At 36.3% G+C, this 27,932-nt stretch overlaps 5 protein-coding genes across 31 annotated transcripts in view; 1 reads left to right on the top strand and 4 right to left on the bottom strand.

The window, feature by feature from the left end:
* Positions 1-69: 69 nt before the first annotated feature.
* LOC107007309 (zinc finger protein ZOP1) lies at positions 70-5,504 on the bottom strand. 2 transcript variants are annotated; one of them, XM_015205890.2, is made up of 7 exons: positions 5,450-5,504; positions 4,811-4,922; positions 3,603-3,803; positions 2,804-2,927; positions 1,610-1,705; positions 1,129-1,526; positions 70-555 (listed from the first exon to the last, which is right to left on the bottom strand). In XM_015205890.2, the coding sequence occupies exons 2-6, from the start codon at positions 4,817-4,819 to the stop codon at positions 1,168-1,170; spliced, it is 789 nt and encodes a 262-aa protein (XP_015061376.1). In that variant the 5' UTR covers positions 4,820-4,922; positions 5,450-5,504; the 3' UTR covers positions 70-555; positions 1,129-1,167. The 2 variants fall into 2 exon arrangements, with proteins under 2 accessions (XP_015061376.1, XP_015061368.1); XM_015205882.2 differs by lacking the exon at positions 5,450-5,504 and having other exon boundaries at positions 4,811-5,056.
* On the top strand, positions 5,483-7,242 carry LOC107007302 (putative nuclease HARBI1). Its single transcript, XM_015205868.2, has one exon. The coding sequence runs from the start codon at positions 5,628-5,630 to the stop codon at positions 6,984-6,986; it is 1,359 nt and encodes a 452-aa protein (XP_015061354.1). The 5' UTR covers positions 5,483-5,627; the 3' UTR covers positions 6,987-7,242.
* Positions 7,243-8,268: 1,026 nt separating this feature from the next.
* Positions 8,269-23,162, bottom strand: LOC107003813 (pentatricopeptide repeat-containing protein At5g39710). Of its 26 annotated transcripts, none has more exons than XM_015202096.2 (9): positions 20,505-23,162; positions 19,957-20,113; positions 19,454-19,776; positions 17,926-18,888; positions 16,713-17,018; positions 11,506-15,886; positions 9,249-9,344; positions 8,838-9,150; positions 8,269-8,686 (listed from the first exon to the last, which is right to left on the bottom strand). In XM_015202096.2, the coding sequence occupies exon 1, from the start codon at positions 23,014-23,016 to the stop codon at positions 20,713-20,715; it is 2,304 nt and encodes a 767-aa protein (XP_015057582.1). In that variant the 5' UTR covers positions 23,017-23,162; the 3' UTR covers positions 8,269-8,686; positions 8,838-9,150; positions 9,249-9,344; positions 11,506-15,886; positions 16,713-17,018; positions 17,926-18,888; positions 19,454-19,776; positions 19,957-20,113; positions 20,505-20,712. The 26 variants fall into 26 exon arrangements, with proteins under 26 accessions (XP_015057582.1, XP_027774901.1, XP_027774908.1 ...); XM_027919100.1 differs by having other exon boundaries at positions 8,838-9,082; XM_027919107.1 differs by having other exon boundaries at positions 8,838-9,344; positions 11,506-11,643; positions 12,933-15,886.
* Positions 15,558-17,413, bottom strand: LOC107026238 (GATA transcription factor 26-like). The gene is made up of 3 exons (XM_015227144.1): positions 17,380-17,413; positions 16,713-17,018; positions 15,558-15,886 (listed from the first exon to the last, which is right to left on the bottom strand). The coding sequence occupies exons 1-3, from the start codon at positions 17,411-17,413 to the stop codon at positions 15,558-15,560; spliced, it is 669 nt and encodes a 222-aa protein (XP_015082630.1).
* A 1,038-nt stretch (positions 23,163-24,200) lies between the features above and the next one.
* The window catches only part of LOC107008064 (CDPK-related kinase 5-like), a 7,829-nt gene continuing 4,097 nt past the window's right edge, over positions 24,201-27,932 (bottom strand). The window contains exons 5-11 of the mRNA XM_015206967.2: positions 27,173-27,251; positions 26,793-27,089; positions 26,604-26,716; positions 25,683-25,790; positions 25,499-25,561; positions 25,243-25,410; positions 24,201-25,093 (exon numbers count right to left, since the gene is read on the bottom strand). Of these exons, the coding sequence (XP_015062453.1) occupies positions 24,953-25,093; positions 25,243-25,410; positions 25,499-25,561; positions 25,683-25,790; positions 26,604-26,716; positions 26,793-27,089; positions 27,173-27,251 (969 nt within the window). The 3' untranslated portion in view covers positions 24,201-24,952. The remainder of the gene's footprint in view (positions 25,094-25,242; positions 25,411-25,498; positions 25,562-25,682; positions 25,791-26,603; positions 26,717-26,792; positions 27,090-27,172; positions 27,252-27,932) is intronic.

Below are 27,932 nucleotides of genomic sequence, written 5' to 3'. Positions count from 1 at the left end.
TTCATACGCATAAACAATTAATTTCATGCATACAAAGGAACAAAATTGAAGGAAACGACGCATTCCTCATAGAGAATGAAAACACATTTCAATACAATTTGGAAAAGAAATCAAAAATTTTCGTTCAATTTCTCTGAACTACAAGGTGGGCGGGGGGCAAAGGGATAACTTGATCTCGAAATTAACACGTAAAAAAAATAAGAAATCAGTTTCAATCTTGAACCAAATATCTTCATTGAGCTACATAGCCACACATGTACAGTTATATAAATGTTTTAATTGGGAGAACCACACATGATACAACAACAATACAGCTTCGTGATGTAGGGGCAGTTCACTGGTTGAAAGTGCATGAATAGATTAGGCTGCATACCTCACCCAGACTCCTTGTGTACGGGATTTAATGTAATAAACTGTCAGTCAAGTAATTGGTGAAGCAATTAGAATACCACCTTCGCAGCCTAACATTGTGTGGTGAATTTTGGGTGATTGAATGTTGTAAATGTCACTGAGAATCCTCAACACATTTGTTTGGCATCACCTTGTCAAATATTCCTGCATTTAATATAAGATGAAAAATACTCAGATGATAACTCTGGTCAATTCTAATGACCTATAACAAAACCAACAGCCCTTGACCCCTCTTTTTCTCTTCACAGAGAAGAAAATGAAATTAGGAAAAAAGGGACCTGATCCTAACACGGAGAACATTGAATTCCATTATAATGCAACTTACTAGTAGTTACTAGTGTGCTACACCAGCAACATGTACTTCTAAGAAAATTGGATAGCAAGGTTGAGAACTTTCTCCGATGATTTGCATATCAGAAGAATCCAACTCATAAAATAATGAATTTTCTTTAGAAAAGTTACTTAGGCAATCATTCAATAAAATAGCACGGCCTTGATGATATAACAAGATAATTGTACATCTTCAGCACAAAATAGAATTTCCCATAAAGAACATCATCCATTGAAGTATAAGGCCATAAAATGACCCAACAAGGCACCTTGAAGAACCCATCACAGTGAAGTCCTACAGCATACAAAGACTCAATATGGCTCCTTGATAGCTTCCTGACTGACAGTTTAGAATTCAGACTAGACAAAATCATACTGAAAACTCACCTCCTTTCAGCGAGAAAGTGTTTGACAAAGATACACAAATCAATGCTTATACAGACCAAGCAGTGATTTCTCTCTCTCTTCAACTCTCTTCCTTGCAGCCTCCCTGGCCTTACGTGCTGCTGCTTCCTCCTCAGTAACAGCTTTTGGCTTCTCATTCTCCCTTTTCCTTTTGTTAACCATTAGTGAAGAAGGTCTACCTTTAGCAGATCTCATGGGATTTGGAGGGGTTGAAACAACACGTCCTGGTGGAGGACCACTTTGATGAGATTCTGTGTTTTTATTTTCTGAAGATCCAGCACCCATTGTTGATACAGGTGCTTTCGCTAAAGGTTTCCTTGAAATGGACGTTGAAGAAACTTGAGTTGCAGCAAGTGCCTCTTCCTGTGTTACCCACCTACCTGTCACATTTCATTTAATTAAACAAACTGCCAGAAAAAAAAGTGTGGGGTAGCTTATTGGATCTCTGGAAAAGCAAATTTACCTAAAACATCTGTATAATAGAAGCCAGAGTTAGGATCATAGGAACATCCATTACTTTGATTGTAATAGAAGCCGGATGAGCTGTCATACTCCCATTCTGTTGTACAAACACAAATTAAGTCGCACATTTAGCAAGACAACATTAAGACCCCATTTTGACTCAATCTTGAAGTAAGTGACGTAAAATAGCGTAAATGTGGAAGAAAAAGGAACTCTTAGGTGACATAAACCTTTTGTGTTAATTGTCAATACAGTTAGAATCCACCCGAGCAATGTTAATTTCCTGTTTCACTTCACCACCCTTTGAATCCCCTAATATAGAAGAGAACTTTGCCACTAAAGCAAAATAAGTAAATTCTTTAGGACAAGATATTTTCACCCCCTTCAAATTTATCATCTGGGAAACTGAACAGTAGCATTAACAAAAATGGACGAAAGGCATGATGCTTCATTGCTTTGTTCATATTGTGAATTAATGACCTGATAGAGTGGTTCCCATAAAACAAGAGGATTAGTTAACTTTGCCTATTAATCAAGGTATCCTCTAGACACCACAAATTGCGATATTTCTTTAACCAAGTTAGTCACGAAGGAATTGCAAAGAACAAGCAGTAGATGCAAAGCCAAAAAACAAACGACAAGAATTAAATAACCAATGCCAGAAATTATTTCTTTGTACACAACAACAACAACATCCCTAGTATAATCCCACAGGTGGGGCCTAGGGAGAGTAGAGTGTACGCAGACCTTACCCTACCTTGTGAGGGTAGGGAGGTTTCAGATGGAGCTTGGGCCGAGAAGAGATGAAAAGAAAGCAGTAATAACAAGAAGATAATAAGATAAACAAAATGGAAGAAACAAACATGTCGTTTTCTTTGCATATGAAAGTTAAAAGACTTGTATAACCTAAAATATCTGCAATCCAGATAATTAAGTGGGAGAACTGAAATATTGTCAAATGATAGTTTAACTCATATTCAATTTAACTTAGTAAAAGTTTTTATCTCAAAATTGACAAATGAATACAAACTATAAGCACTCATGAGATATCTCTAGTTTATAACCAACTCCTTTTGTTCGGAAAATTATCTCTACTTGAAACAAATTGAAAGACAATGTTTCTAATCAGAGTCCACACAGTTATAACCAAATAGTAAAAGGTATAATGTCAGAGGACAGCAGAGAAATTGAACACCTTCTGATACAGCAGATCCCTTGGTAGTCGCTTGACCATTATCATGAGTAGCCAGGGCCTGTATATTGGTACTTCTGGCTTCTTTTACTCGAGCCATGTCCTTATCATAGCTGCGTTGAGCTTTCTGGTCAATAAAAAAAAGACGCAATTAAGCAATAACATTTTTGTTCATCCACAGTCACCATCAGTTAATCCATTTCTGTTTTAAACTATAAAAACAAGTCAAAAAGACGATGGATGAAATTATGTAAAAAAAAAAAGAATTAATAATTCTATTCGTGGAAGTTTAAGAGAACTTATGCAATAAGATCATGTCAAGTGTTGCACTCTGAGATATCTTAGGATAAAATAAGTTGGTACCAACAGCATATTTTGAGCAGCTACATAACCTGCTAATTAGACAATTAAAGAAGAACAGCCAGCAAAGACATTTTCACATTTTCTCTAGTAAATGAAATTACACTAATCTCCAAAGCTGCTGAGCATATCACACCTGATGGAGGAGGAATTGCAGTAATGGTACTTGAAGAAGATTGACTTAATAATTTTTCAAAACAGATAACCTTTTAGTAAGGTAAGTATTTTAGAACTTATATGTAATTACAAAAAGAAACATCAACAGATTTACACACATATATTACAAACCCTTCATAACCGTTTTAATTTCTTTAGGATGGTAAATACTAACATCATAATATTAAGCCACAGATACTATCAATTGTCATCAGAGAATTGAAATACCTCGTCATAAATGTGTGAACTTATATATGAACATAAATACCAATATAATAGAACTTACCGCTTCAATTTGCTCCAGAGCACGGGCTGCTTCTTTTAACTCTTTATCTTTTGTAGCTTTCTCTTGTCGCATTGTGTTAAGCCTATTGCCCACACTTTCCTTGTGGCGCGTACCAAGTTCATGGTTCCTAATGCTCGTAGGATTGTTCGATATGAAGATTTTGCAGAAATCACACCATTTATTTCCTTGGCTAACCCAAAACTGTACAATGAGAAAAACACGAAACAGGCATATTTATAAAATTGTAAGTTCATCACAAGAAAGTAAACATCAGTATAATTATCCTGGGTTCTGTAATCAGAAATCGGAGGGAAAGGACGAAGAATCTATATACAGAAAAGTAACAGGTTAAGGAAACAAGAAATATGCAAAATACAATGACAGAAGGCTGGAATTCTATTACAGTAATAAAAAGGTAGAGCAGCACTAAATCAAAACAAAAGCAAACCCAACTAAAAGATGATTGAAGAATCAAAAGACTTTGTAATTGATGGAATGAAATTGTTGTAGGTATTGAACTTCCAAATGTTCATAGCTAAATCTGAATACCAGAAACTACACTAACAGCTAATTTTTAAAAATCCCTCCACCACCACACATCCACACAAAAAAATATGAATATTGCATTTGGTTTCTACAATACAAGAAAGTTGAAAGATCATGACCCTGCAAATTAATCCGAAATCCTACAATATCACCAATCATACTTATCCAGCACAACTCAAGGAACCCATGAAATGGAAATCTAGACAATATAGATGATATGAGATATGAAGGCGGATACATAAACACATTACACTTAACAAATGTACAATGAAATAAGCATGAAGAAGGAAGCACGATAAGCAACCCCAGAGAAAGATAATCATCATGTGATAGAACTTCAAATTGATATCATAAACTCTACACCAATTCAACAGTCGTCTATGTTCTTTGAAAGAGGGTTTCACATCATTTGATCTGTTGCTCAACTAAAGATTACCAACTCACAAATTTGAATCATTTTACCAAATTGAGCCCATCTCACAAGTGATCAAAAATTGAAACAGTTGATCATCAATCAGGAGTACATAAAAGTAACCACAAATAACCCATTCCTAACATCTAGTCTAGTTAGAATTAGCAGGAATTCTCAAGTAGAAATAAAGGGGGGAAAAAGTCATTTTGAAGTTGCAAGCTAAAAAAATGGAAGATTAGCAGAGCGATACCTCAGTCATGGCTGCAACAGATACACCAATGGATTGAATGAAAGGAGAAGACGGCGATTCTCAAGCTCAAATCTGTTCCCTATTCAAAATCAACGGCCTTCTCTTCTAAACCCTAATTTTGAATCAAAGAAGTAGAATCAAATTTGAGGAACAAAAATAAATAAAAGAGAACTCGGATTCGGGCCCACCCGATCCGCTTTGAGATATTTGTTTGTTTAGTTAGTGCTCAAGAAAAAGGAGATTCAGTGTTATATAAAACACAAAATCTTTAGATATAGAAGTTAATCGACTTTCACAATCTAAACGCCTACACATAAATTTTTTTTGGAACCCAAAATAACCCGCAGTCATCACAATTTCTATTCTTCGGAGAACACTTTATGCGTATTGAATAAACTTTAAATAAAAAAAATATAATTCTTAATTATTTATTTATTTTTAAATTGATATTTATTAAAATAATAATAATTATCATACTAAATTTATTAATTTACTCTTATTAATTACAAAAATAATGAATTAAGAAATATAAAAGATTTTTAAATTCTTTATCTTTTTTAATTAATTAATCAAAAATATAATAGGTAAAAAGAAAAAAATTGATTTATCAAAACGAAGAAGTATGGGCTTGTTTGTTACATTTGCGAAACTACATGGACTTATTTGCTCTTCTGCTGTAAGTTCTTCCACCCCACCCCCACTCCCACCCACTCGTCGTCAAATATGAATTGGCTTATTTGACATTGCCGCCGGTGGCTGCAAAACCCTGTCGGTCGTCTCCGGCAAAGTCGACCTTCAACCTTCTTCTCAGTTAACAATGGATCAATCTTTTCTGCTGATGCTAACAAATCTTCTTCACCTCCACAACCACCTTGACCCCACCACCTCTCTTCTCTCCGATTCGACATCATCCTACTCTTCCTCCGTTGCTTCACCCACCTCCCCTACTTCCCTCCTCACCTCCACCTCCGCCGCACCGCTCCTCTTCTTCACCATCGCATCCGTTCTATCCTATCTCGCTACCCACCCACACAAGAAAAAACCTAAAACTTCAACTTCTTCACCTAACAACAACCCCTCTTCACCATCGCCGGCAGCTGCCGAATTCTCCGTCTCTGCTTTTCGTGCCCTCTCCACTGAACATATTTGGGCTATGGAAGCTCCTCTCCGTGACGCTCAGTGGCGTTCCCTTTACGGACTATCGTATCCCGTTTTCACCACAGTTGTTGATAAGCTGAAACCCTACATTACCCAGTCTCAACTCTCTCTACCTTCTGATTACGCCGTTGCTATGGTACTTTCTAGACTCTTCCACGGCTACTCTGCTAAAAACCTAGCTACCCGTTATGGTCTTGAACCTTACCTGATCTCGAAAATTACTAACATGGTCACCCGCCTCTTGGCTACTAAGCTTTACCCGGAGTTTATCAAGATTCCGGTGAGTCGACGGCGTCTTGTGGAGACCACTCAGGGGTTTCAAGAACTGACTTCACTCCCCAATATATGTGGAGCTATTGATGGAACGGCCGTGAGGTTGCAGCATCTTCCGTCGGAAACCGTAAACTCGTCTATGTACTATAGCCGCTATGGGTTCCCATCCGTATTGCTTCAGGTTGTTGCTGATCACAAGAAGATCTTTTGGGATGTTTGTGTGAAAGCCCCAGGTGGATTTGATGATGCAACGCATTTTAGAGACAGTCTTTTGTATAATAGGTTGATTTCTGGTGATATTGTTTGGGACAAAGGGGTTAATGTTAGAGGAGAACATGTGAGGCCATACATTGTTGGGGATTGGTGTTTTCCATTGTTGTCATTTTTGCTGACTCCATTTTCTGGGAATAGGACTGGCTCACCTGCTGAGAATGCCTATGATGAAGCCTTGTTAAAGGGGAGGAAGATGGTTGAGGAAGCTATAGGTTTGTTGAAAGGAAGGTGGAAAATTCTTCAGAATTTGAATGTGGGACTAAGCCATGCACCCCAAACCATTGTTGCTTGTTGTGTATTGCACAACTTGTGTCAGATTGCAAGGGAGCCAGAGCCAGAGCTTTGGAGGGAGCCAGAAGAGAATGGTTCCCCTCCAAGGGTGTTAGAAAATGAGAAATCTTTCTATTATTATGGTGGAAGCGCGAGGCAGGCCTTGGCTGATGATCTATATCAACGGCTCTCTTCAAGATGAGTGAAGTTTCCTGGAGAATGCTTGGTTTGATGTAAGGATAATATAACTTGTTAAATCTAGCTTTTGGTTCATGGTAGCTGATATTGCTCTTTGACAAGGAGTAGCAATGTACTGAAATTGAAATATTGCTGTAGTCTAGTTGGCAACCTTAAAAGCACCTCAATATTTACAATAGATTGCTTCCAGTGTGGAATAACTCTCTGCTGCTTTCTAAATCTGCTATCTGAAAGAAATAGAAAGATTTACTTGTCTCTGATTGATATGAGCACATATGCATCCGCTGCTTGTCGTATCATCTCTCTTTGTTCAGCTACTCATTTTCACCTTATTCTGCCTATCATGACCTTTTAGCTATCTATATTTTTGTATTTTCCTGACCTAATTTAGAAGGCAGCGCATCCCGAGTCATCGATCATGCATAGGATTGAGAGATAAAATCATACATTGATGAGTCATTTTATGAAATCTGGAGTAGTAAATCATACATTGATTTGTCATTTTATGAAATCTGGAGCAGTCTTCATCTTCATCTTGTTTTGGCACCCACTAGTTGTAGATAATTCCATGGTTTTACTGCAACACATTTGACAAAGTATGCGGATGTGCTTTCAGCGGGAGCCATTTCTTTTCCCAATAATGCCCATTATGACTTTGATTGATTTTTTCCTGACTTTTGGAAGATCAAAAGGTCATGTCATGGTAAGGGGGACAGAAAAAGAAATGAAGCCTTCAATTAAGTTTTGAGTTGCAAAATCCAAAGCTTGATGAAATGCAATCTAAATTCCTCACAGCTTGATGTTAGCGTAAATTTTGAACTCCTCACCCAAGTAAAAAATAAAGAAGTCATGTTTTTCATTTGTTCTGCAATCTGCTGTACTAATTATTGTTAGTTTTGATTCCCTTTGGAAGGGAAAAAGGGTTGTTGGACGGAGGCAAAAGAAGTAGATTTTCAGTTTAGTGGGATATTTCGTATTGTACATTCGACAACTTTATGCTTCCATGCTTCAGATTCAGATAAAGACGTGAAACTATGAGTATTTTTCGTGTGAAATCACAGCTTAAAATATTTTCTTACTTTTTATGGATTTATTTTGTTAGGAACAGACACCAAACTGATTTTAGTTTTTAAATAATCGAACCAAAAAAAGTGCAAACAATACCTAAAGAAATGTAGGATTTCTAAGGTAAAACTCAAAGCATTACGGGACATCTCATTGAGTCATCTTTTGCTAAAACTTGCTTGTTTCTGGAAATTCAATATTGCTACACTCACTTGCAAAAATTAAACGATCAACCATTGCCAACTTCAAATTACCAAGGAAATGATTCCACACTACAAATTATAATAAAGAATACAAGCGAATGATCTGACAAAGATCTCACATCTTATATATGAGCATCTCCCAGTAAAAAAAAACATAATATAACTTTAACAACATTTATTCAGCTTTTCTTATTCCTTGGAAGAAGGTCTTTGTATAAGGAAATCTATCGGTTCAATATAAAACATGAGTTTAACGACCAACTTTGTCAGTTGAGTAGCCCTGGAAGTAGATGCCTAGTAATAAAATAGAGCTTCGTTGAAGCAATTAATTGGCCCCAACTAGATATTCCAAAGAACAGGTGCTCCTGAGCTGCTTTAGTGGTCGTGAACATGATCTTCAAGGACATATGCCTCATCCAAGTAGCTTCAGAGCTTCCTGAAGAACAGAAGAGGGCGCAGTTGTTTAGTAAGATAATCAACGTCCAGCTGGATAAGCAAGGAAATATCATTTATATAATCGTGTTAGTTTTTTATTTCAGGCAATTAAACTCTTAGATTCAACTAGAAACTTCAGATACTGTGGATACCTATTTTGCACTCTATGAAGCAATCAGGTACAGCCTTGCCCCACCACTGTGAAATGCAACTGAAATGTCTGATCTAGCTTGTACTAAAAAGCTCAGCTTCACAAGCTTGACACTAAGCACCAACATGAGGTACATACTCCAGAAGCAATACTCACCAGTTTATATAAGAAACTTCATGATCAATGACCACAAAAATTCGAAGGATACCCATTTTACATTATGACCAAGACTTCAAGTATCGTTGTCTTCATCATGCATGAAGCAAATGAAAATCGCCTATAGTTAATGTTCCAAGCCTTTAACATGCGACAATCTGATTAAAGTATCCATGTTTTTAATCATCCTACAAATATGTATCAACAACCTACCCAGTGTAATACCACAGGTAGGATTTGGAGAGGGTATGCATACCTTACCCCTACCTTTGTGGGTACAAAGGTTGTTTCCAATAATAGACCCTTGGCTCAAAAGAAATGTTTCCGAAGCAAGATTGAATATGACAAAAATCTATTGAGAAAAAGGATGTATAATGAGTTAATGACCAAGGCAAAGCTAATATATGATATACTTATTCAAAGAACTACAAGCAATAGATTTAGCAACTCCCTAATTTATTAATGCTTGCTGAATAACCCGGTAACCCAATTTTGCAAGTTGTGACCCGTTGGTAGTAAAGTCACAGTTTCAATACAACAACATACCCAGTTCCATTCTATAATTAAAACAAGAAAAGGCTAAGAAAGTTCCGAAATTCATTATGAAAAATATTGAGCATAATACATGACAACTTTATCAGAAAAACCATACCGCCACAGACCAATAAAAATGTTCTGAGAATTTAGAATGCCCAAGTCAGAAGACAATAAATCCAATAAAGCTTAATTTACTGACTAAACAGTCTTTTCCTTAGAACTGCCCCCTTACGTATAATATATGAACCATTTGTTGCCTCTTTTATTCCCTCCTATTTTTTTTAGTAACTAGCAAAAATGAAAAAGTTGGTGAGTAGTTAGGAAAGAAGAAATGGACGGGAAGGAGCAAAGGGCACCAGAGGGTTTGCCAAGAAAATGTAAGGAAGGGCTACCGGGCATCATCTTAAGATAGAATGTAGGAGTAGTACTTATTGCACATAGCCAATTGGCAACTAGTAGAGTAGTAATAAAATTATCCACTTCTCCTCCTCTACCCTTAATCACAGGTCATGGGTTCGAAGCTTTAGAAATGAAGTTAAAAGAATGTTAGACAAATCTCATAGTGTTAAGAGCTAATTACATTATATTCTTACTCTTTTCTAAATTATAAAAATCCCTTAAATTTGATGAAATCCGGAAACAACCAAAAACGGCCTGATAAATCGCTTCTCCGTTTCGAATACGTCCCTCAACAACCGGATACATCATGTCTCGTTTCGGATACATCACTCAACGTCCTGATACAACATAAAGTGATGTATCTGATCGATACATCGCGTTAAGTGATGTATCCGAGAACAGGAGAGAGGAAGAACTTTTGTAATTTTTTCAAATGATAGGAGAATTTAGGAAATATGGTAAAATAGTTCATTTATGGAAAATTACATAAATACACAACTTACTTTACCATATTTTCTAAAATCTCCTATCATTTGAAAAAATTACAAAAGTTTTTCCTCTCTCCTACGCTCGGATACATCACTACGTCGGTTAGAATACATCATTTTACGCGATGTATCGATCGGATACATCACTTTATTTGATGTATCAAGACGTTGAGTGATGTATCCGAAGTCGAGACATGATGTATCAGAACGTTGAGGGATGTAGTAGAAACCGAGACGCGATGTATCAGGACGTTTTTGGGTTGTATCCGGATTCCATCAAATTTAAGGAATTTTTATAATTTAGAAAAGAGTAAAAATATAATGTAATTGATTCTTAACACCATGAAATTAGTGTAACATTCTTTAATTTTATTTGTAAAGCTTCGAACCCATGACCTTTGATTAATGATAGGGAGGACGAAAGATGTATAATTTTATTACTACTCTACTAGTTGTCAACTTGCAATGTGCAATAAGTACTACTCCTACATTCTATCTTAAGATGATGCCCGGCAGCCCTCCCCTACATTTTCTAGCCAAACCCTCAGGTACCCTTTTCTCCTTCTGTCCATTTCTTCTTTCCCAACTACTACTAACTTCTTCATTTTTGTTATAAACTATAAAAAAGAAAAATAGGAGGGATTAAAAGTGGCAACAAATAGTTCATATAAAGCTTTGTTTAGCAACTCCCTAAGTTATTAATGCTTTCTGAATAACCCAGTAAACCCAAATTTGCAAGTTGTGACCCATTGGTAGTACCAACGTCCCAGACACAGTTTCAATACAACAACATACCCAGTTTCCTTCTATAATTAAAACAAAAAAAGGCTAAGAAAGTTCACAAATTCATTAAGAAAAATATTGAGCATATACATGCAACTTTATCAGAAAAACCATCCTGCCATGGACCAATAAAAATGCTCTGACCATTTAGAATGCCTAATCAGAAGACAATAAATCCAATAAAGCTTAATTTACTGACTATAAAATCTTTCCATTAGAACTGCCCCACATAAATTTTCCAAAATCATCAACTTAAATTACCGCAATATAAAAACAAAGAAAGAATCCCAGGAAGAGTTCCCTAACCTTGAACAAATTTAACTTTCTGCAATAAGTATCTGATGCTCCATCAGAACAAGTAGGTACGATCACTTGCATTATATAATGCTCAAGACTATCAGTTGTACATTTGTGAAGAAAATGCCTCTCCCTCGGTGAATGTTCCTATAGAAAATTCCAATATGTAAGTGAATTTTGAGATACATGCATAACATGCAAGCTGGTATGGGAAACCAACTCTTATCATTTAGCTTGTGCAATGTTGGTAAAAAACAATTTGGGTTGTTCCAACTTTACCGGATGTCCCCAACGACAATGCACAACAACTTGTGTGTTTTGGGACCATCTAGATTGCCAGTTGTGCATTTCTTTATAGTTCTTCCGTTTTATTTAACCATAATTTCAAGAGGTTCAAAATCTATATATATACACATACAAAATTTAAAAATTACCTTATATATACTGTGTATTTTTTGCCGAGGGGGTCGAGTTCAGGTGAACCCCCTCGCTACCCTCTAGATTTATGTTGCAACTTGGGGGCATTTATGAAACGCAATACTAAATTATTCTAACTCTTAATTGCTCTTGGATTATGTATTAGTGGCTCTCTAGCTTCTCTTTAGTGTAAAAATTATCGACTTGTTATAACTTAAAAGGAAATCGAAGAGACTTTTTGGTTGACTTAGTTTTCAAACTTTTTGCAGTTGAGCATACCTTATCCTAAAGCTGATATACCTACTACTTCAATAATAAATTCTCATCTCCGAATATAGAAGATGCAACAACAGAAGCATTTTAGAGAACTATTTAGTGACATACCCTTGATGTAGTATCCATTAAATGTGGAGTCCGCACAAACAATCCGTAAATAATCTTGGGCTAGTTAAGTCCCACATTGTGGGATGAGGGAATTATGGACTCCTTATATGGATTTGAGTCATCCTCCCCTCATAAGCTAAATTTTGGGGTAGACTTAGGCCCAAAATTTATTTCTTTACATGATATAAGAATCACACTCATCCCAATTAATGATTTACCGATGTTGGGCCCCCATATTAAATAGCCCACATACAAGATGTTCGATCTTGGGTGTGACGCTGCGTGTTAAGTCCCATGTCGGTGCAATGAGGGAATTATGGACTCCTCATACGGACTTGAGCAATTCCACCCTCATAAGCTAGCTAGTGGTTTGAGTTGGGCCTAAAATTCATTTCTTTACACTAGCAAACTTGACATATTAAATGCACCCATAAAGCATAATAGACATCTAATTCATTGAAAATCCCATCCAATAAAACAGAAGAAATATAGATCTCCAAAACAAATGAAAAATTAGCAAACTAGATGGTCCCAAAACATACAAGGTGCTGTCGTTTCCATTAGGGACAGCCAGAAAAGTTGGAACAGCTCAAATTGTTTTAACGAACATTGCACAAGTTAGATAAAAGAGTTACCAGCTTGAACCTTATGCATGCTTCTCAAAACTCACTTCCAGCATCTGCCATTGGAGATAGAGACAGCAAGTGTTCTGTAGTAGTAGGTGGTGATACGAGCAGCATAGCTCCAAGAACAATCTCACTAGGAGGAATATATTTGTTCCTTGTATAAATTAGAATATTTTAGTCATCGGCAGAGAGATTTTCAAGCCTAGCTCCTGTAGATTAGTATGAAGTTGCCCCTGTCCCCTGGAGTCTTTCAACAGGTGACAACGTGTTTTCTACTCTCTGATCATTCTTCTTGGGACACTCTCAAGATTTTAGAGAGGATTTTGTCTGCTTCTCCTAACAAAAGGTGAACATTAGTGTACATAAAACAATAAGGTATTAATACAATAGATCTTTTTACTTTGTGGTAAAGCTTTTATTATTTGTATAGTTAAAGTATAGTAAAGAATGTCTTTTCTACTCTCTGATCATTCTTCTTGGGACACTCAAAATTTCAGAGAGGATTTTGTCTGCTTCTCCTAACAAAAGGTGAACGTTAGTGTACATAAAACAATAAGGTATTAATACAATAGATCTTTTTACTTTGTGGTAAAGCTTTTATTATTTGCATGGTTAAAGTATAGTTGGACTGATCAGTTCATATCTTTATCGAAAATCCAAGTTACCTGTAATTTGTCGATGTCAATTCATTGTGCAAAGGGAAGTAAGTTTTTAAGCTTATGGGAGACGCTATAATTAATGATCTATGAGCAAGAAAGAAACCCAATATTTTGTCTGTAAGAGCATTATACAGTGATTGATTCCCTATTTGTGTATAGAATATTTTGGCATAAAATTACATCTCCGCCAACACTACTTCCTTTTTTGGAAAAATAATTAACTTTGTAGATTAAGTATTCTATTTCAAACAAAACTAAGAATACGAAGGTAATTGGTCTCCTTATATGGACTTGGATAATCCTCACCCTATGAGCTGGACTTTAGGGTTGTGCTAGGCCCAGAACCTATTCTTTAACAAACCCAAAAGTAGCCTTTTTCGGTTGATTGATCCTTCGGAGCCTAAGATGCTTATCCAGTCCCATGAATCACTCCTATTGTGTCCTTTTTCAGCTAATATCATTTACACTGCTCTGCCACTGTGTAAAAGAGTGACGGAGATTTTAACGTTCTTATTTATTCCCGTGTCCTATTTTCCTTTTCTAAGTAGTAATATATTTTACTCTCTTTGCTCCTTTCTACTGTTATTGTATTTCCTGGCCTTCTAAGAAGTTTTATGGTAGTGAATACATTTTTCCGGTTTCTACAATGCTTGTTGCTTTTATTAAAACTACTTCGTATTACTTAAAACTCAATCAAGTAATATAAAGTTTTTGAAGAGTTATAATAGGTAAAGTGGCAGATCAAGGGTTTTCTCTAAAGGACCAAAACATAAAAATGTAGTGCTTGAGATTTAAACTTGAAACCTTATGGTGAATTTTGCACTGTCTCAAGCACTTAATCAATCTCTAATCTCATGTTAAGAGGTTCAAAATCTCTCTCTCTCTCTCTCTCTATATATATATAAAATTTGAAAATAACCTTATATCCCGTGTAATTTTTTGCTGAGGGAGTTCGGGTGAACCCCCACGCTACCCTCTAGATTTATGTTGCTACTTGGGGCATTCATGAAACTCAATACTAAATTATTCTGACTCTTAATTGCTCCTGGATTATGTATTAATGGCTCTCTAGTTTTTAGTGTAAATATTATTGACTAATCGTTATAACTTAAAAGAAGATCGAAGTTTGGTTGACTTAGTTTTCAAACTTTTTGTGGCTGAACATGACTTATCCTAAAGCTGATATACCTATTTCTTTAATAATCAGACTCCCATCTCTGAAGATGCAATGGCAGAAGCATTTTAGAGAACAATTTAACGACATACCCTTGATGTAGTATCCATGTAATGTGGAGTCCATGCAAACAAATGGTAAATAATGGATATTGGGCTTTTTAAGTCCCACATCATGGGATGGGGAATTATGGACTCCTTATATGGACTTTGGGCAATCATCCTCTCATAAGCTAACTTTTGGGGTAGAGTTAGGCCCAAGATTGATTTCTTTACATGGTATCAGTGTCAAACTCATCCCAATTTATGATTTACCGATGTTGGGCCCCATATCAAATAATCCATAGACTAGATGTCCAGTCTTGGGCGTGAGGCGGGGTGTTAAGTTCCACATAAGTGCGATAAGGAAATTATGAATTCCTTAATATGGACTAGAGCAATCCTTTCCTCACAAGCTAGCCCGTGGGGTTGATTTAGGCCCAGAATTTATTTGTATACACTAACAAACTTGTAGGCAAGCACACTGTGACCGCCATCGGCATCGGAATTGACATATTAAATGCACATACTAATTTATTGAAATCACATCCAATAAAAACAACAGAATTATAAATCTCCAAATATAAATGCACTACTGGCAAACTATATGGTCTCAAAACACACAAGTTGTTGAGCGTTGCCGCTGGGGACATCTAGTAAAGTTGGAACAGCTCAAATTGTTTTAATAAACATTGTACTTCCTAGATAGTAAGAGTTGGCACACATACCAGCTTGAAACTTGTGCATGCAGCTCAAAATTCACTTACAAATTGGAATTGGAATTTCCTACAGGAACATTCACTGAGCAAGAGGCATCATTATCTTCTGCCAATGGAGATAGAGATGTCAAGTGTTCTGTAGCAGTAGGTGGCAGCATAGCTCCAAGACCAATCTCATAAGGAGGAAAGTGTTTGTTCCTTGCATATATTAGAATATTTTCATCGTCTGCAGAGATATTTTCAAAGTCTGGCTCCTGTGAAATGTTATGAAGTTGCCTCTGGAGTCTTTCAATAGGTGACAAAATGCATTTTCTACGCTCTGATCTTTTTCTTCTTGGGACACTGTCAGGAATCCATAGAGGACCTTTGTATGCTTCTCCAAACAAAAGGATTCGTTAGTGCACATAAAACAATAAGGTATTACTATAATAGATCTTTTTACTTTGGGGTAAAGCTTTAATTATTTGTATGGTTAAAGTATAGTTGGACTGATCAGTTCATTATCTTTATTGAAAATCCAAAATACCTGTAATTTGTCGATGTCAGTTCATTGTGTAAAGGAAAGTAAGTTTTTGAAGCTTAGGGGAGATACTATATTAGTGATCTATGAACAAGAAAGAAACCCAACATTTTGCCTATAGAGTATTATATAGTGATTGATTCCCTGCGGCTTTTGTAAGTAAAACCCTGAATGTGATTTGACAATCACATGGCAATAATCGGGAAACAAAAAGAATTTCCAGCGTGAAAATAAATCCGAGAGTCGTGAATCCTGATACATGCTTACCAAGTTGTCTTAGAGCTCCTCTTTGTGGGGGTGGGGGTGAGGGTGAGTAAATTTATCCATTTTGAATCAATAGAATAGGAGAAGTTCTTAATTGGAAGCTACAATAATATTGGGTGAACTGTTTCTTCCTTTTCTTTTGAATCAGAAGACTATGCAGTTAAGACTATGCACTGCAGGATTACTTTTCGGGAAGGTGCATCCACAATGATTTGGTTGTCTAATTTCATCTATCTCATATTTTTCTTTGAGATTAAGAGTTTTGCGCTTACTATCATGCAAAGCAGAGGAAAGAAATAGGAAGACATTCTCCACTTCTTATGACCCTTGTGCTTAAGAAAGGATTTGATTCAGAACGTGCATCAAATTTGCTGCGACAAGTCAAGTGCTCTATATATGAGTGAAATTATTTTACCATTTGTTTCTTCCATCTGCATGCAGTTTTCTGAGGATGATCCTGCTAAACATAAGCTTGATATGTTATTCATTTCCTCTTCAAGACAAGCTGAAGAGCCATCCTGTCCAGAAACCTCTATTCCAACTTCTAACTTTTTTCCTTCACGAGCCGGCTTCATGTCATAAGGGAGCTGATAGTTCTCTATTTCTATGTTTCCATGTCTGGGAATATAGCCATCTAGTGTCCTTCTACCCCGCCATCTTGATCCACATGCATTGCAGAGCACTGGTTTTTCAGGTGACCCATTTCTCCAAAGAATGGTTTCTGTTTGAGTTCACAATTAATTAGTGTTTGAACAGGGACAAAATAATAAAACATTCTTACAGGCAGAGACTTATCTCAGAAATTAAAGCACAGCGATCACTGACAATTAAGATTTCTTTTAAAAAGGATAGAATGCATTTCACCAGAACAGAAGCGTCCCGAAACTAGAGTATGTATAGGGGGAATTTCTTCGGGCAAACAAAAGGAAATATCTCTGTGGAACATGCATAGACTTTTAGAATGTGTCTACAGTTTTTGTACTCACATTTTCATCACCGTGTTAAGGAACCATACAAAGTAGTTGAACTTTGAGCTTTATGGTGGAAAGATTGAAAAGGAATTGCTTGATACTTCAAGGTACCTTGCAGAACAGTTACCCTCTTGGCAGACTGCATTTATTTGCACGATATTTTAAGGAGGAAAGTTACCATCTAATCCCAGAGTGATTAACTACAATATTCAACAGTGACTATATCTTTGTGTAGTGCTCAACGGTAAAATAATCCCGCACCCACTGGCGGACCACCCACCATTCTCCGGTGTGTATTACCATTTGATGGTTTACTTACTTCATATCTTGTCATTTTGTTGTCATTTTCTTACAACCCTTCTTCAAATACTCCTCTTTAAAGCCGAGGGTCTATCAAAAACTGACTTTCTACTCCACAAAAGTAGGGTAAGATCTGTGTATATCCTAACCTACCTACCTAGGTGTCAAAACAGGCGTGAATCTAAAGAATGGATCCTTCATGCTCTAAATTTTAAGATTCAAGGATACAGATCCAAGTATTGATACAGGTGGAGGGATTCGGCTAATAATAGTTCAAATATCTAAAGGAGTTATAAAACCTTAATTATGAGATATTATGTAGATCAGGAGAAAAAATTAATCAAGAGGAGAACTTACGCTTGATGCCACAATGGAAACATGGCCCCGTTTTACCCATAAAATCTGGTTCTGAATGATTCCAGTTCGAATCAGGTTGAATGTGCCGCTGCTAACCTAATTTTTTTTGCTCTCAAAATCTAAAATGACGGAGTGAGGTGACAGATCACAAGATATAAACAGATAAGAAATAGGTAGACTACAACTTGTCATTTCCATAGATACAAATGAATCATGATAGAGTTGTCATTTACTTTGATCTATTGTGAACTATTTATTTTTTTTGAGAAGGAATCTATTCTGAACTATTTTGTATCCCCTTATGACAGCTCAGCAACTTTGATTACTGTAATTTCTCAACTATTTACACTATAACTCCAATGAGAGAAGTATTTGATTCTCTATCAAAAGAAAAAGGGGTGGGGGATTTAGGGGGTGGGGGTGAAAGATGGATTTGGAGAATCCTCATTATGCTATGCCTTTAGTCTAGTGATCAATCTTGTTAAGCAATGAATCTGAAGGCAAGGGAGTGTTAAATAGTTTCAAGAAGAAAATTTGAATATAAGAGTGAGCAAATAAACGAGTTGCCAAATAACAACGATTTAATGCAGTAATTGCCTGCAATTGTGGAATCAGATTTAGATTTGAAAAATCCAAGGTCCTCAGATTACACTACTGAGAGCAGATCCAGCAAAAGAATGACTACATTCAATTTCTTTGCATCTGTTTTTTTACCAATTTTTACATCTGTTTCCCCTTGCACTAGAACTCCAGGAGATAGATTTATCATTACTTACCGATTTGATGCCATAAAGTTTGGGAAGTATGGATGCAGAAAATAGCAGCAGCATTTCAATGCCTTTAAGATAAGATAGGCATGTAAATAGTATTATCTCTTTGCAAGAGTCCTTCTGTGCCTTCTGCAAGCAGTGCTACTGGATGTTCATTTGTCGCAAGAGATATTGCCTCAACATCTTGTATTACCTGCACAAAGCGATTATTCATGAAAAACAGAGAATTTTCCTTCATGCCCAATCTAGAGGAAACACTGAACTGAATAACAACACTTAGAAAATAGCTATGATGCACACGGAACAGATGCTCCTAAAACCCAACATCATACTCTAGTAAGATGAGATGTCAACTGTTAGCAAGCGAACAGTTGGTCTACTTGTGTCATTAGAACCATAGGAAGCAAATCAATCAAATGTAACTTCTGGATGAACTTGCAAACAGTCCTTTGTGGGGAAATATGAAGACACCCTGTCGCTTCCTGTGAGAAGCCTACTTAACACAAATGCACCACAATTTCTTGAGACTCATAATATGTTAGCAGTATATAGAAAGTGAGAAGACCTGGGGCGGTATTCTTGGTCTTTTGTGATCTTGTTATGTTCTCGATTATTTTTGTATACCATTATACTAAAACCATATTGCACGTCAATGTATGAGAAATACGGACGGAGTGTTTAACTGGTCAAAAGATATATTTAAGCCAGTACTAGTTTATGCAACCAGAGTTTTTATTAAAATGGAAAAGGCCTTCTACCTCAAAGTGGCAGGTCTGGGCTGATAGACTTTGAGCTTCAAGTTCTTTTGATAAAAAGTTACAAAACCAGAAAGTTCTTGCTAGACTTGGATTATTACATTTGGTATTAGAATGGAAAAAGTAAGTCCAGAATTAGCAACTAGGATTATTACATTTGGCATTAGAATGGAAAAAGTTAGTCCAGTAGTACAGAGACTAAGTGATAGCTGATCTGAAGGCAAGACACTGTAAATCAAATCCTACTCTCGAAACAGCCATGCGCATCCATTAACAGACTTCATCAATGGTACATACAATGTTCTTGAACAGAAAAGCTCCTTAGGCTGCACGGAATGAAGATTTCACAATGGAAAACATGTATCAAATTACTGGCAGAAAGAATTGAATTACAACAGAATTGTTTTGCTTAAGAATTACTTAAATTGCTCTTTAATCTACAATCATGTTATTGTTTAATGTAGTTTTACTATGTGAGCCAAATGTACTAGTAAAAGACATTATACCTGGAGTTTTCACACTTTCTCGAATGAAACTCACTTCCTTCTCTTCGTCTTGTTTCACTTTTTCAAGTGAGCACCATACTTATGTAGCTGAGACGAATTCAAAATTATTTTTTCATCTTTTGCGAATGCATTGCTGGTATATGGAACTGACCTACCACTAAAATATAGCAGATGAAATAGAGATAGACAATATGAACATGAGGCATCACATTGGCAAGGCCAGTAAATCAGCAACGGGAGAAGGCCATGTATCGATGGAATATATGACATAGATGCTGGGAGTTAACACATAGCATGATAATGCCATTACAGAAGAGGAAATCCCAATTTAGCATGATGATGCCATTTCAGAAGAGGAAAACCCAAAAAAAAATGCAGCTAATGTCCATGCATTGACAATTTCAAACATCTGAACCTAAGACTAAATATAATTAAACTTACTAAAGAAAGTAAAAGAATCCTATTTATATGTAAGTTCAATGTGCAGGATATTGACAATAATTGAGGTATGTACCAAGTCCAGAGATAAAAGGAGTTCAAAATCTGACCTACAATTTTCAAGCAAAGTGGGAATTTAACCCTCTCGAGAGAATGTCGCTCATCGGAGTTCAAAATCTGACCTTCCACATTCACAATGTCATGAGAAACCTAAATGAGGGGGAAACAGTTTGTTGCAACCAAGTTTCCTGCTTGCTTGATGCATTCTACCTCATGCAGGGGAAAAGTTGGTATGATTATTTTAAGATGATAAGTACTTTATTGTGGCATGTGACAAAATGCGGTTTTCCCACTATTTGGAAGAAGGCCGTCCTTGGCCATTTCAGTGAGTGCATTGAATACTGCATCCATGTTCCCTTCCTTGTAGTTCACCTCAACAATAACTTTTGCTAGCTCACCATCGGCAAGTTTACAGGTTTCCAATGTGCTTTGAATTACTTGATGTAATTCCTCGCTCATCCCTTCTTTAAAAAGTTCTTTCATGAGCACAATAATACTTACTGTATGAGGAATAAATCCAAGATTAGCCATTTCTCTGAAAAGATTCAAGGCTCTATGCAAATTCCCACCCCTGGAATGACCGTGTATAAGTAGGTTATAAGCTACTTCACTCGGCTTCTTGTGTTTTTGCAGCATCAACTCAAAAACTTGGTCAGCTTCATTCAACAGACCTTTCATGCAGAATCCTTTAATAAGATCTACCGCACTCTTCAATTCAAGATCCTTGCAACTTTCTATTAGCATGTCATAAGTGACACAATTTGGCACTGATTGCTCATACAACAACTTGAACAGAAGCCGCTTTGCTTCCCTAGTGCGAGCTTGTTTGTTAAGCCCATTGATTAGGACATTGTAAGTGACGACATCAGGAAAGCAACCCTTATGGATCATTTTGTTATGCAGGTGAAAAGCACCTTTAATATCCCCATTTGCACAGTATGCACCAATAAGTGTAGTATATGTAAACTTATCTGGTTGCACACCTACTCTGAACATCTCTTGGAAAAGTTCGAAAGCTTCAGTCAGTCTTCGCTGCTCACAAAGACCTTGAATTAGGGATGAATAAGTAATAACATCAGGTAAAACCCCTTTTTCAACCATCTGCTGCTTAACACAGAATGCTCTTTCCAACCCACAGTTTCTACAGAACCCAGATATTATTGTACTATAAGTTACAACATCTGGGACCAGCCTTCTCTGTTCCATCTCTTGAGTCACACGTAAAGCATCTTCCATCCTGCCCACTGCACAATGCCCATTAATTAACGCATTGTAAGTTACAATTGAAGGGGAAAAGCCATTTGAAATCATTTCATTCAACAGCTTATAAGCCTCATTCATAAGACCCTGCTGAGAAAAACCAACAATCAATGTTGTGTAAGTTCTATCGTTGGGATATAATCCCCTAGCATGCAGTTGATCAAAGAATTCCATTGCGCGGTGCAAATTCCCAGTCTTGCACATGCTATTAATCAAAGAAGTATAAGTCACAACATCTGGAGACAGCCCATTCCTCAACATTTCCGAGTGCAAAACAAGTGCTTGGTGAAAGTTACCCTCTCTACAATAGCCATTTACCAGTGTGTTATAGGTTACTTCATCAGGCATTAATCCCTTTCCCCTCATCTCTTCCAAAATCTCACTTGTCTCTTTCATTCTTCCTTCTCGACACAACCCATTAATAATAGCATTATATGTGACCACACTTGGTTCCAAGCTCCTCACTTGCATTAGCTTCAGCAATTCGACTGCCTCATCAACCTTACCTATCTTACAATAACCACCTATTATGGTGTTATAGGTTACAACGTTTCGCAAGCAGCCAGTTTTTTCCATTTCATTGAAAACAACCAAACTCTTTTGCAGATCCCCTTTTGCACAAAGGCCTCGGATCATAATGTTATAAGTATACACATTAGGTGAAACCCCAGATTGAACCATATCATCATAAAACTTTTGAGCTAATTCGAAAGACCCATTATATGAAACCCTGATCAACGCATCAAGAATGGAATTATAGGACAAAACAGTGAGCATAAACCCATTAAACTTGGCTAATTCAAAGATATTCATAGCTCTGTCAATCATTTTCAAATGAGAGTAGGATTTTACCATCAAATCGAACACAGCAGAGCTGGACTTGCAAGAATAGTAAGTGTCCCTGAGACATGAAAAGACCAATTCACCCTTGTTATCGCCGAATTTCAAAGCAACATCCTCTGCAAGGGATTGGGCAGTCTTGTAAAGCTTGAAACGAGTGAGGATATGAATGGAAATACACTTGCATTGAAGATTGAAGAATTGGCGGTTGCGTGCCCAGTTGATGAATCTTAGAACAAGGGGTTTATCGAATCGGCATTGGAAAAGCACGGAAGAAGCATATTGAGGGGTGAATTGGGAAGAAATGGAGTCCAAGGAAATTGGGTCGTATCCTTTAAGAATGGATACAGCCCTGTCGACAAAAAGGGTGGTGGAGGAAGGAGATGGTGAGTCTAGGGTTTTGCATTGGACTTGCCGAGTTGAACTATGGAGGGCTCTCCGGTAGGGTTTAACAAGTAGCATGTCGGAAAAAGCTACAACCGGAGTTACGGCGACTGTGATATCATGTAATACCAGTTACAAAAAAAATGCCCTGCTAATTAAGGAATTCACCATATCACTAAACCTAAAATTAGAGAAGACAAATAGACTATCTAGTATAAGCTAATTACTTCATAATTTATTTATTTATTTTTGAACTTGTGGAAAGTTATTTTTTAAAAATTAGTATATGTCAATATATTATATATTATAAATCTTCCAAAAATAGATTATCAAAAAGCTACCGACGTATTCTCATTCCCTCCTTGATTTTTATTTTGTTTTTTGTATTATCAGTTTTCTCCTATCTTAGTTAGTATGATAACTTGACTTACTAAATATTTTATAAAGATAAATTTATTTGTGAATTTGATTAAAAAGTAATAACATTAATATCCTGTGATATTGTTTTGTCGATATTTATGATAATATTTTTAAATTATAATTTATAATTTAAATGAATAATTAAAAAAATATATGATTTTTTAAAAAGTGATCTGGCCCGGCCAGCCTATAGCCCACGTATTTGTGGGTTGAGTCAATCATTTTCCAGCCCACACCAAAAATGGACTACCTCAACTTAACCCATAAAATATATAAGCCTATATGAGTTAGTTCGGATGGAATGGACTAGCCCCTGCTGTCGAGGAAGATAACAAGAGTCCTCTTGTTAACACAGGGACCAAATTTATGATATGCTACCTATTACGTCTGATGCATTCACTATTGATTTTATTTATGATGGTAACTTAATGTATTAATATATATATCTTTTCTAATCGGAAAAAAAAAAATGTCATTGAGGATTAATTAGAGCTAACACTTTGTTTGGATGATATTGTTTTATAATGTATTGTGTTATATTATTTTAATTAATGTTATTTGATAATAAATAAAGACAATGAGAAGAAAAGTATTAAGGTAACGATGCCAAATCGATTCTTCCTTGTTACCTAAGGATGGATTTAAATAATACGAGATACAATAGAATTTAAGTAATTATAACCAAAAACAAACATTGTATTTAAAACTAACAACCATCCAAACAAGGTAAAGTAAACAACTGTCATTTGATCAACAATATTCTAATTTATCAAATAAAAGTGATCTTTCCTTTCATCACATGTTCTGTTATAATCACAAAGATTCTAAAAATGCATCCAGTGTGAATTTGAAGTAGACATTATGATAGGTAAGAAAAATGTTTGATCCTTGAAGGAAGAAAAGAAAATAACATGTACTTTACCCAGGTTTTAAGCCAGCAATCAACACTTGTACAAACATAAAAGTCCCAAACTCCCAATGCTAATTAGCTGGTCAAACATCATGTCAATATTGCTCATTCCCATTGATTGTGGAATGTGTATTACTTGAGACAGCATTATTTCAGTCATTTGGTTTCCAAATAGGAAGGCAGAAGTACCTTTGTCTGCTAGGAAAGAGGATACAAATCAACTCCCAAGGCAATTTTTAGCCTGGACTCAAATTTGAACAAATATAAATCAATCAGTTCCAGCATTGAATCAACTAAGGCTCTATAATCTATACTGACACCACAATCCCAATTTAAAGTGTCAAACTAGTAACTACATCTTGTTAATCCCTGTTGGCAGGAGTTGCAACCAGGACCATTCCCCTTGGTAACAAAAAACTGCAAGTCCAATCAACCATGTCTTTACCCCGCACAGCATCAGAAATCTTTACACAACATGGTGTGGAAGTAAAAGCAATCAAATATGTGCTGAGAGTGAAATCTGTTAATCAAACATACTCCAGCAAATTGAATTCAGAGCAGGCAGGAATTTTGACGTTTCAGTGCAACGTGGCTGATATCTGTAACGTTCAAATGCTTGAAGATTATCTCAGCCACAATGTCTAGACTCTGGTATTTCAGGCACTCTTGAAAGCGGTCCAAATGTTACTGCACCTTTGCAAGTCCTCGGGTGGAAGGACCATGCAACAATTTCACAAAACCAAGAAAACTAAGCTTTCCATCTGTATGCCTTATCCAGTCATTAAGGACAGCATGAACTGGAATTGAAGGACCCAGTCCAAGCTCCTGAAAGCGAGATTTGATAATAATATTAGGCATTAAACGTATAATGGAACATACAATACCCTGTGTTCTCAAAAAGTCCAACTAACCAAGACAACAACACTAACATGAGAGCATAACATGGCATTTGTAACAAACAAATGGAAACTTACAGATGCAAGTTCTTCTATGACAATAGCCCTATTGCCATCCTTATCAAAGATTTCATATGCACACCTAGCATGTTGCTCCCAGCGCTCAAGAGCCTCCAGCTGATGAACACTTAAGGCAGCTGCGCAGAATTCTTCAAAATCCATCTTTCGATATTGAAGTGCATTTAGCTGTCAAAGACAACATCGGAAACCACTTCTCATAATCTAGAACCACAGAAGAAGCAGGGAAACACACAAATGGTGGTTATGTCAATACCGAGGCAAGAAAATCTGGAATCCGTGACTCCTTCATAGCATCTGTTCCATATTTCATTAGTGCCTATACGGAACAAAAAAAAGCAAGGAGATAAGACCTTTTTAGAAAAGGAGCAAGAAGATAAGACCAAAAGGCTAGAGTAAACAGCACAGAATAGCTAAGATGAGAGAGTCAAGATACTAACTGATCTTATATTTTCTAGCTTTATGTTGCCATTTTTGTCTGGCTCCAGTAATGCAAATTGCTCTTTAAGATAGAACAGTTCATCTGCGGTCAAAGTTTTCGACAACGCCTATCAAAGGGAAAAGTATTAGGTGCAATTTACCAAGTCAAATGCTACCAAGCCTATAAGCATCAGAGCTGCTAGATGCCGAATAATCATATCAAACTTATAAAAAATCAGCAGAACTTTAAAAAGTACAGCATTAGCATTAACAAGAGAACATTCCTAACTATTTATAAAAAGATGAAACAAAAAAATTCAAATTTCATCCATTTAATCATGGATTTTCTCCGATGAGCCACAAGAAATATTTATAGAAAACCTTTCAAAAGTTCATTACCTACAGAGCAAAAGAATCAGTGATGATACCAATTTTAACTAAGATTTCACAGATGACGAGTCTTGTGACCCTAATGTGATCAGCAAAAGTTAATGCAGAATATGAACTATGATGGGGGATCACCACGTTTTTCCCTCACTAGCTTTTCTTATTATCCATCTTTAGTACGACACCTAATTACCTATCGAAAAAGTATTACAGAAACCTTCACCAAAGACAAAAGGCAAACGCAACTTAAAAATCTTATTAACTAGTTCAGACCTAAAACCAAAAGATATAGGTGACCGCAAGTAGTTCGGCTATCAGGGTAGAGACAGATATATTAGGTAATATTGATAGTTCCAACTAAAAAATGCATATATGCTTTCATTTGACGAAATATGAGAATACTAAGTGGTAGTTTTTCACCAATGACAAAAGGCAAAGATAACTTAACCTTATAAACAATTTCAGACCTAAAACCAAAAGATATAGCACTATCAAGGGAAGATATATATATATATCAGGTTATATCAATAGTTCCAGCTAAATAATATACACACCCTTAAAGCAGCCTTACGCAAAGAGGATGACCGCATATATGCCTTCATGAGACGAAATATAAGAATATCAAGTGGTAGCTTTGCACCGCTATGATTACGCATCCAAGGATGACCTGAACAAGGGGGTCATGAGAAGAGGCAATATAAAGAAAAAGGATGCCAAGAAAATTCAGAGGAGAAAACACTCACATAATGCTTGAGCAGCACTCATTCTTTTTCTAGGATCTTTATTCAATAGTCGCTTGACAAAATCATTAGCCTCTGAAGTTAACGTAGGCCAGGGTGCTTCATCATAAGTTGGATCAGCTTTTAAAACAGCCCTGAAGATTCCAGACTCTGTTCGAGCCCAAAATGGACGACTACCACATAGAAGAATATATGCTATTACACCTATACTCCACACATCAGCCTCTATACCATATGATCTGTGCAGAACTTCCGGTGCTACGTAATATGCACTTCCAACAATGTCATTAAGCTTTTCATCTGCATACATCATATTTATATTAAATGTTTAATGGAGAAGACAAATATAAGAATTCATAGAACCTGCATGCGTAAAAACTAACCTGGTCTAACAAAATCTGATAAGCCAAAATCGATGGCTTTTAGCGGGGAGGATTCATCTTTCGACAAAAACAAAAAATTCTGAACAAGAAATGGAAAAAATGAGATACTTTTGCAAAAATACCTAAAGAAAAAAAAGGAGATATGATACATAAAAAAAATTCATGTCCTTGTTAGTTAATCACCATGATAATTATCATATAAAGGTTTTTTGAGGATGGATGTGCACAGCAGCTACGTTACAAGCAAGGAAAGATATTAAAACAGTTCCACTTTGTATTCAGAGGATCTTCAGTGTCGATCAAAGTAATAAGATAAAGGCACTCTTCGGTATCATTAGCATACCGCACACGTTACAGAAAAGCCCAACAAAGAAGTGCTTCTCTGTTTTCTTTTTCAAATAAAAAGTAACCAACATTCTAATTTGCAATGCCAGTATTGGGGAATGAGAAAACATGAAGTTTGTAGTTTTGATGGATGACAAAGAATTGAAGATTTGATCACTAACAAAGAGTCTTGATGTGTAACAAATCATTGGTTATCATCATCAAAAAGGGGGAAAATGTTGGGAAGTAGGAGAACAAATAAAGTAGTTTTGATGATTGATAAAGAGAAGGCATGGTGTCGTATGTATACAATTATGAGAGTTGCGAAAAAGAAGAAAAAGTATTGAAGAAAAGAAGAAAAAGTGCAGAATTGTAAAGAAGGAAAAGAAGGAAACAAATATGGAAATAAATAAAGAAGGAAAGAAATAAAAAAAAA

This window comes from Solanum pennellii, chromosome 1, assembly GCF_001406875.1.
Source record: "Solanum pennellii chromosome 1, SPENNV200".
NCBI lineage: Eukaryota > Viridiplantae > Streptophyta > Magnoliopsida > Solanales > Solanaceae > Solanum > Solanum pennellii.
Note: the sequence above shows the minus strand (reverse complement) of the source record. Positions and strands in the feature narration are given on the sequence as shown.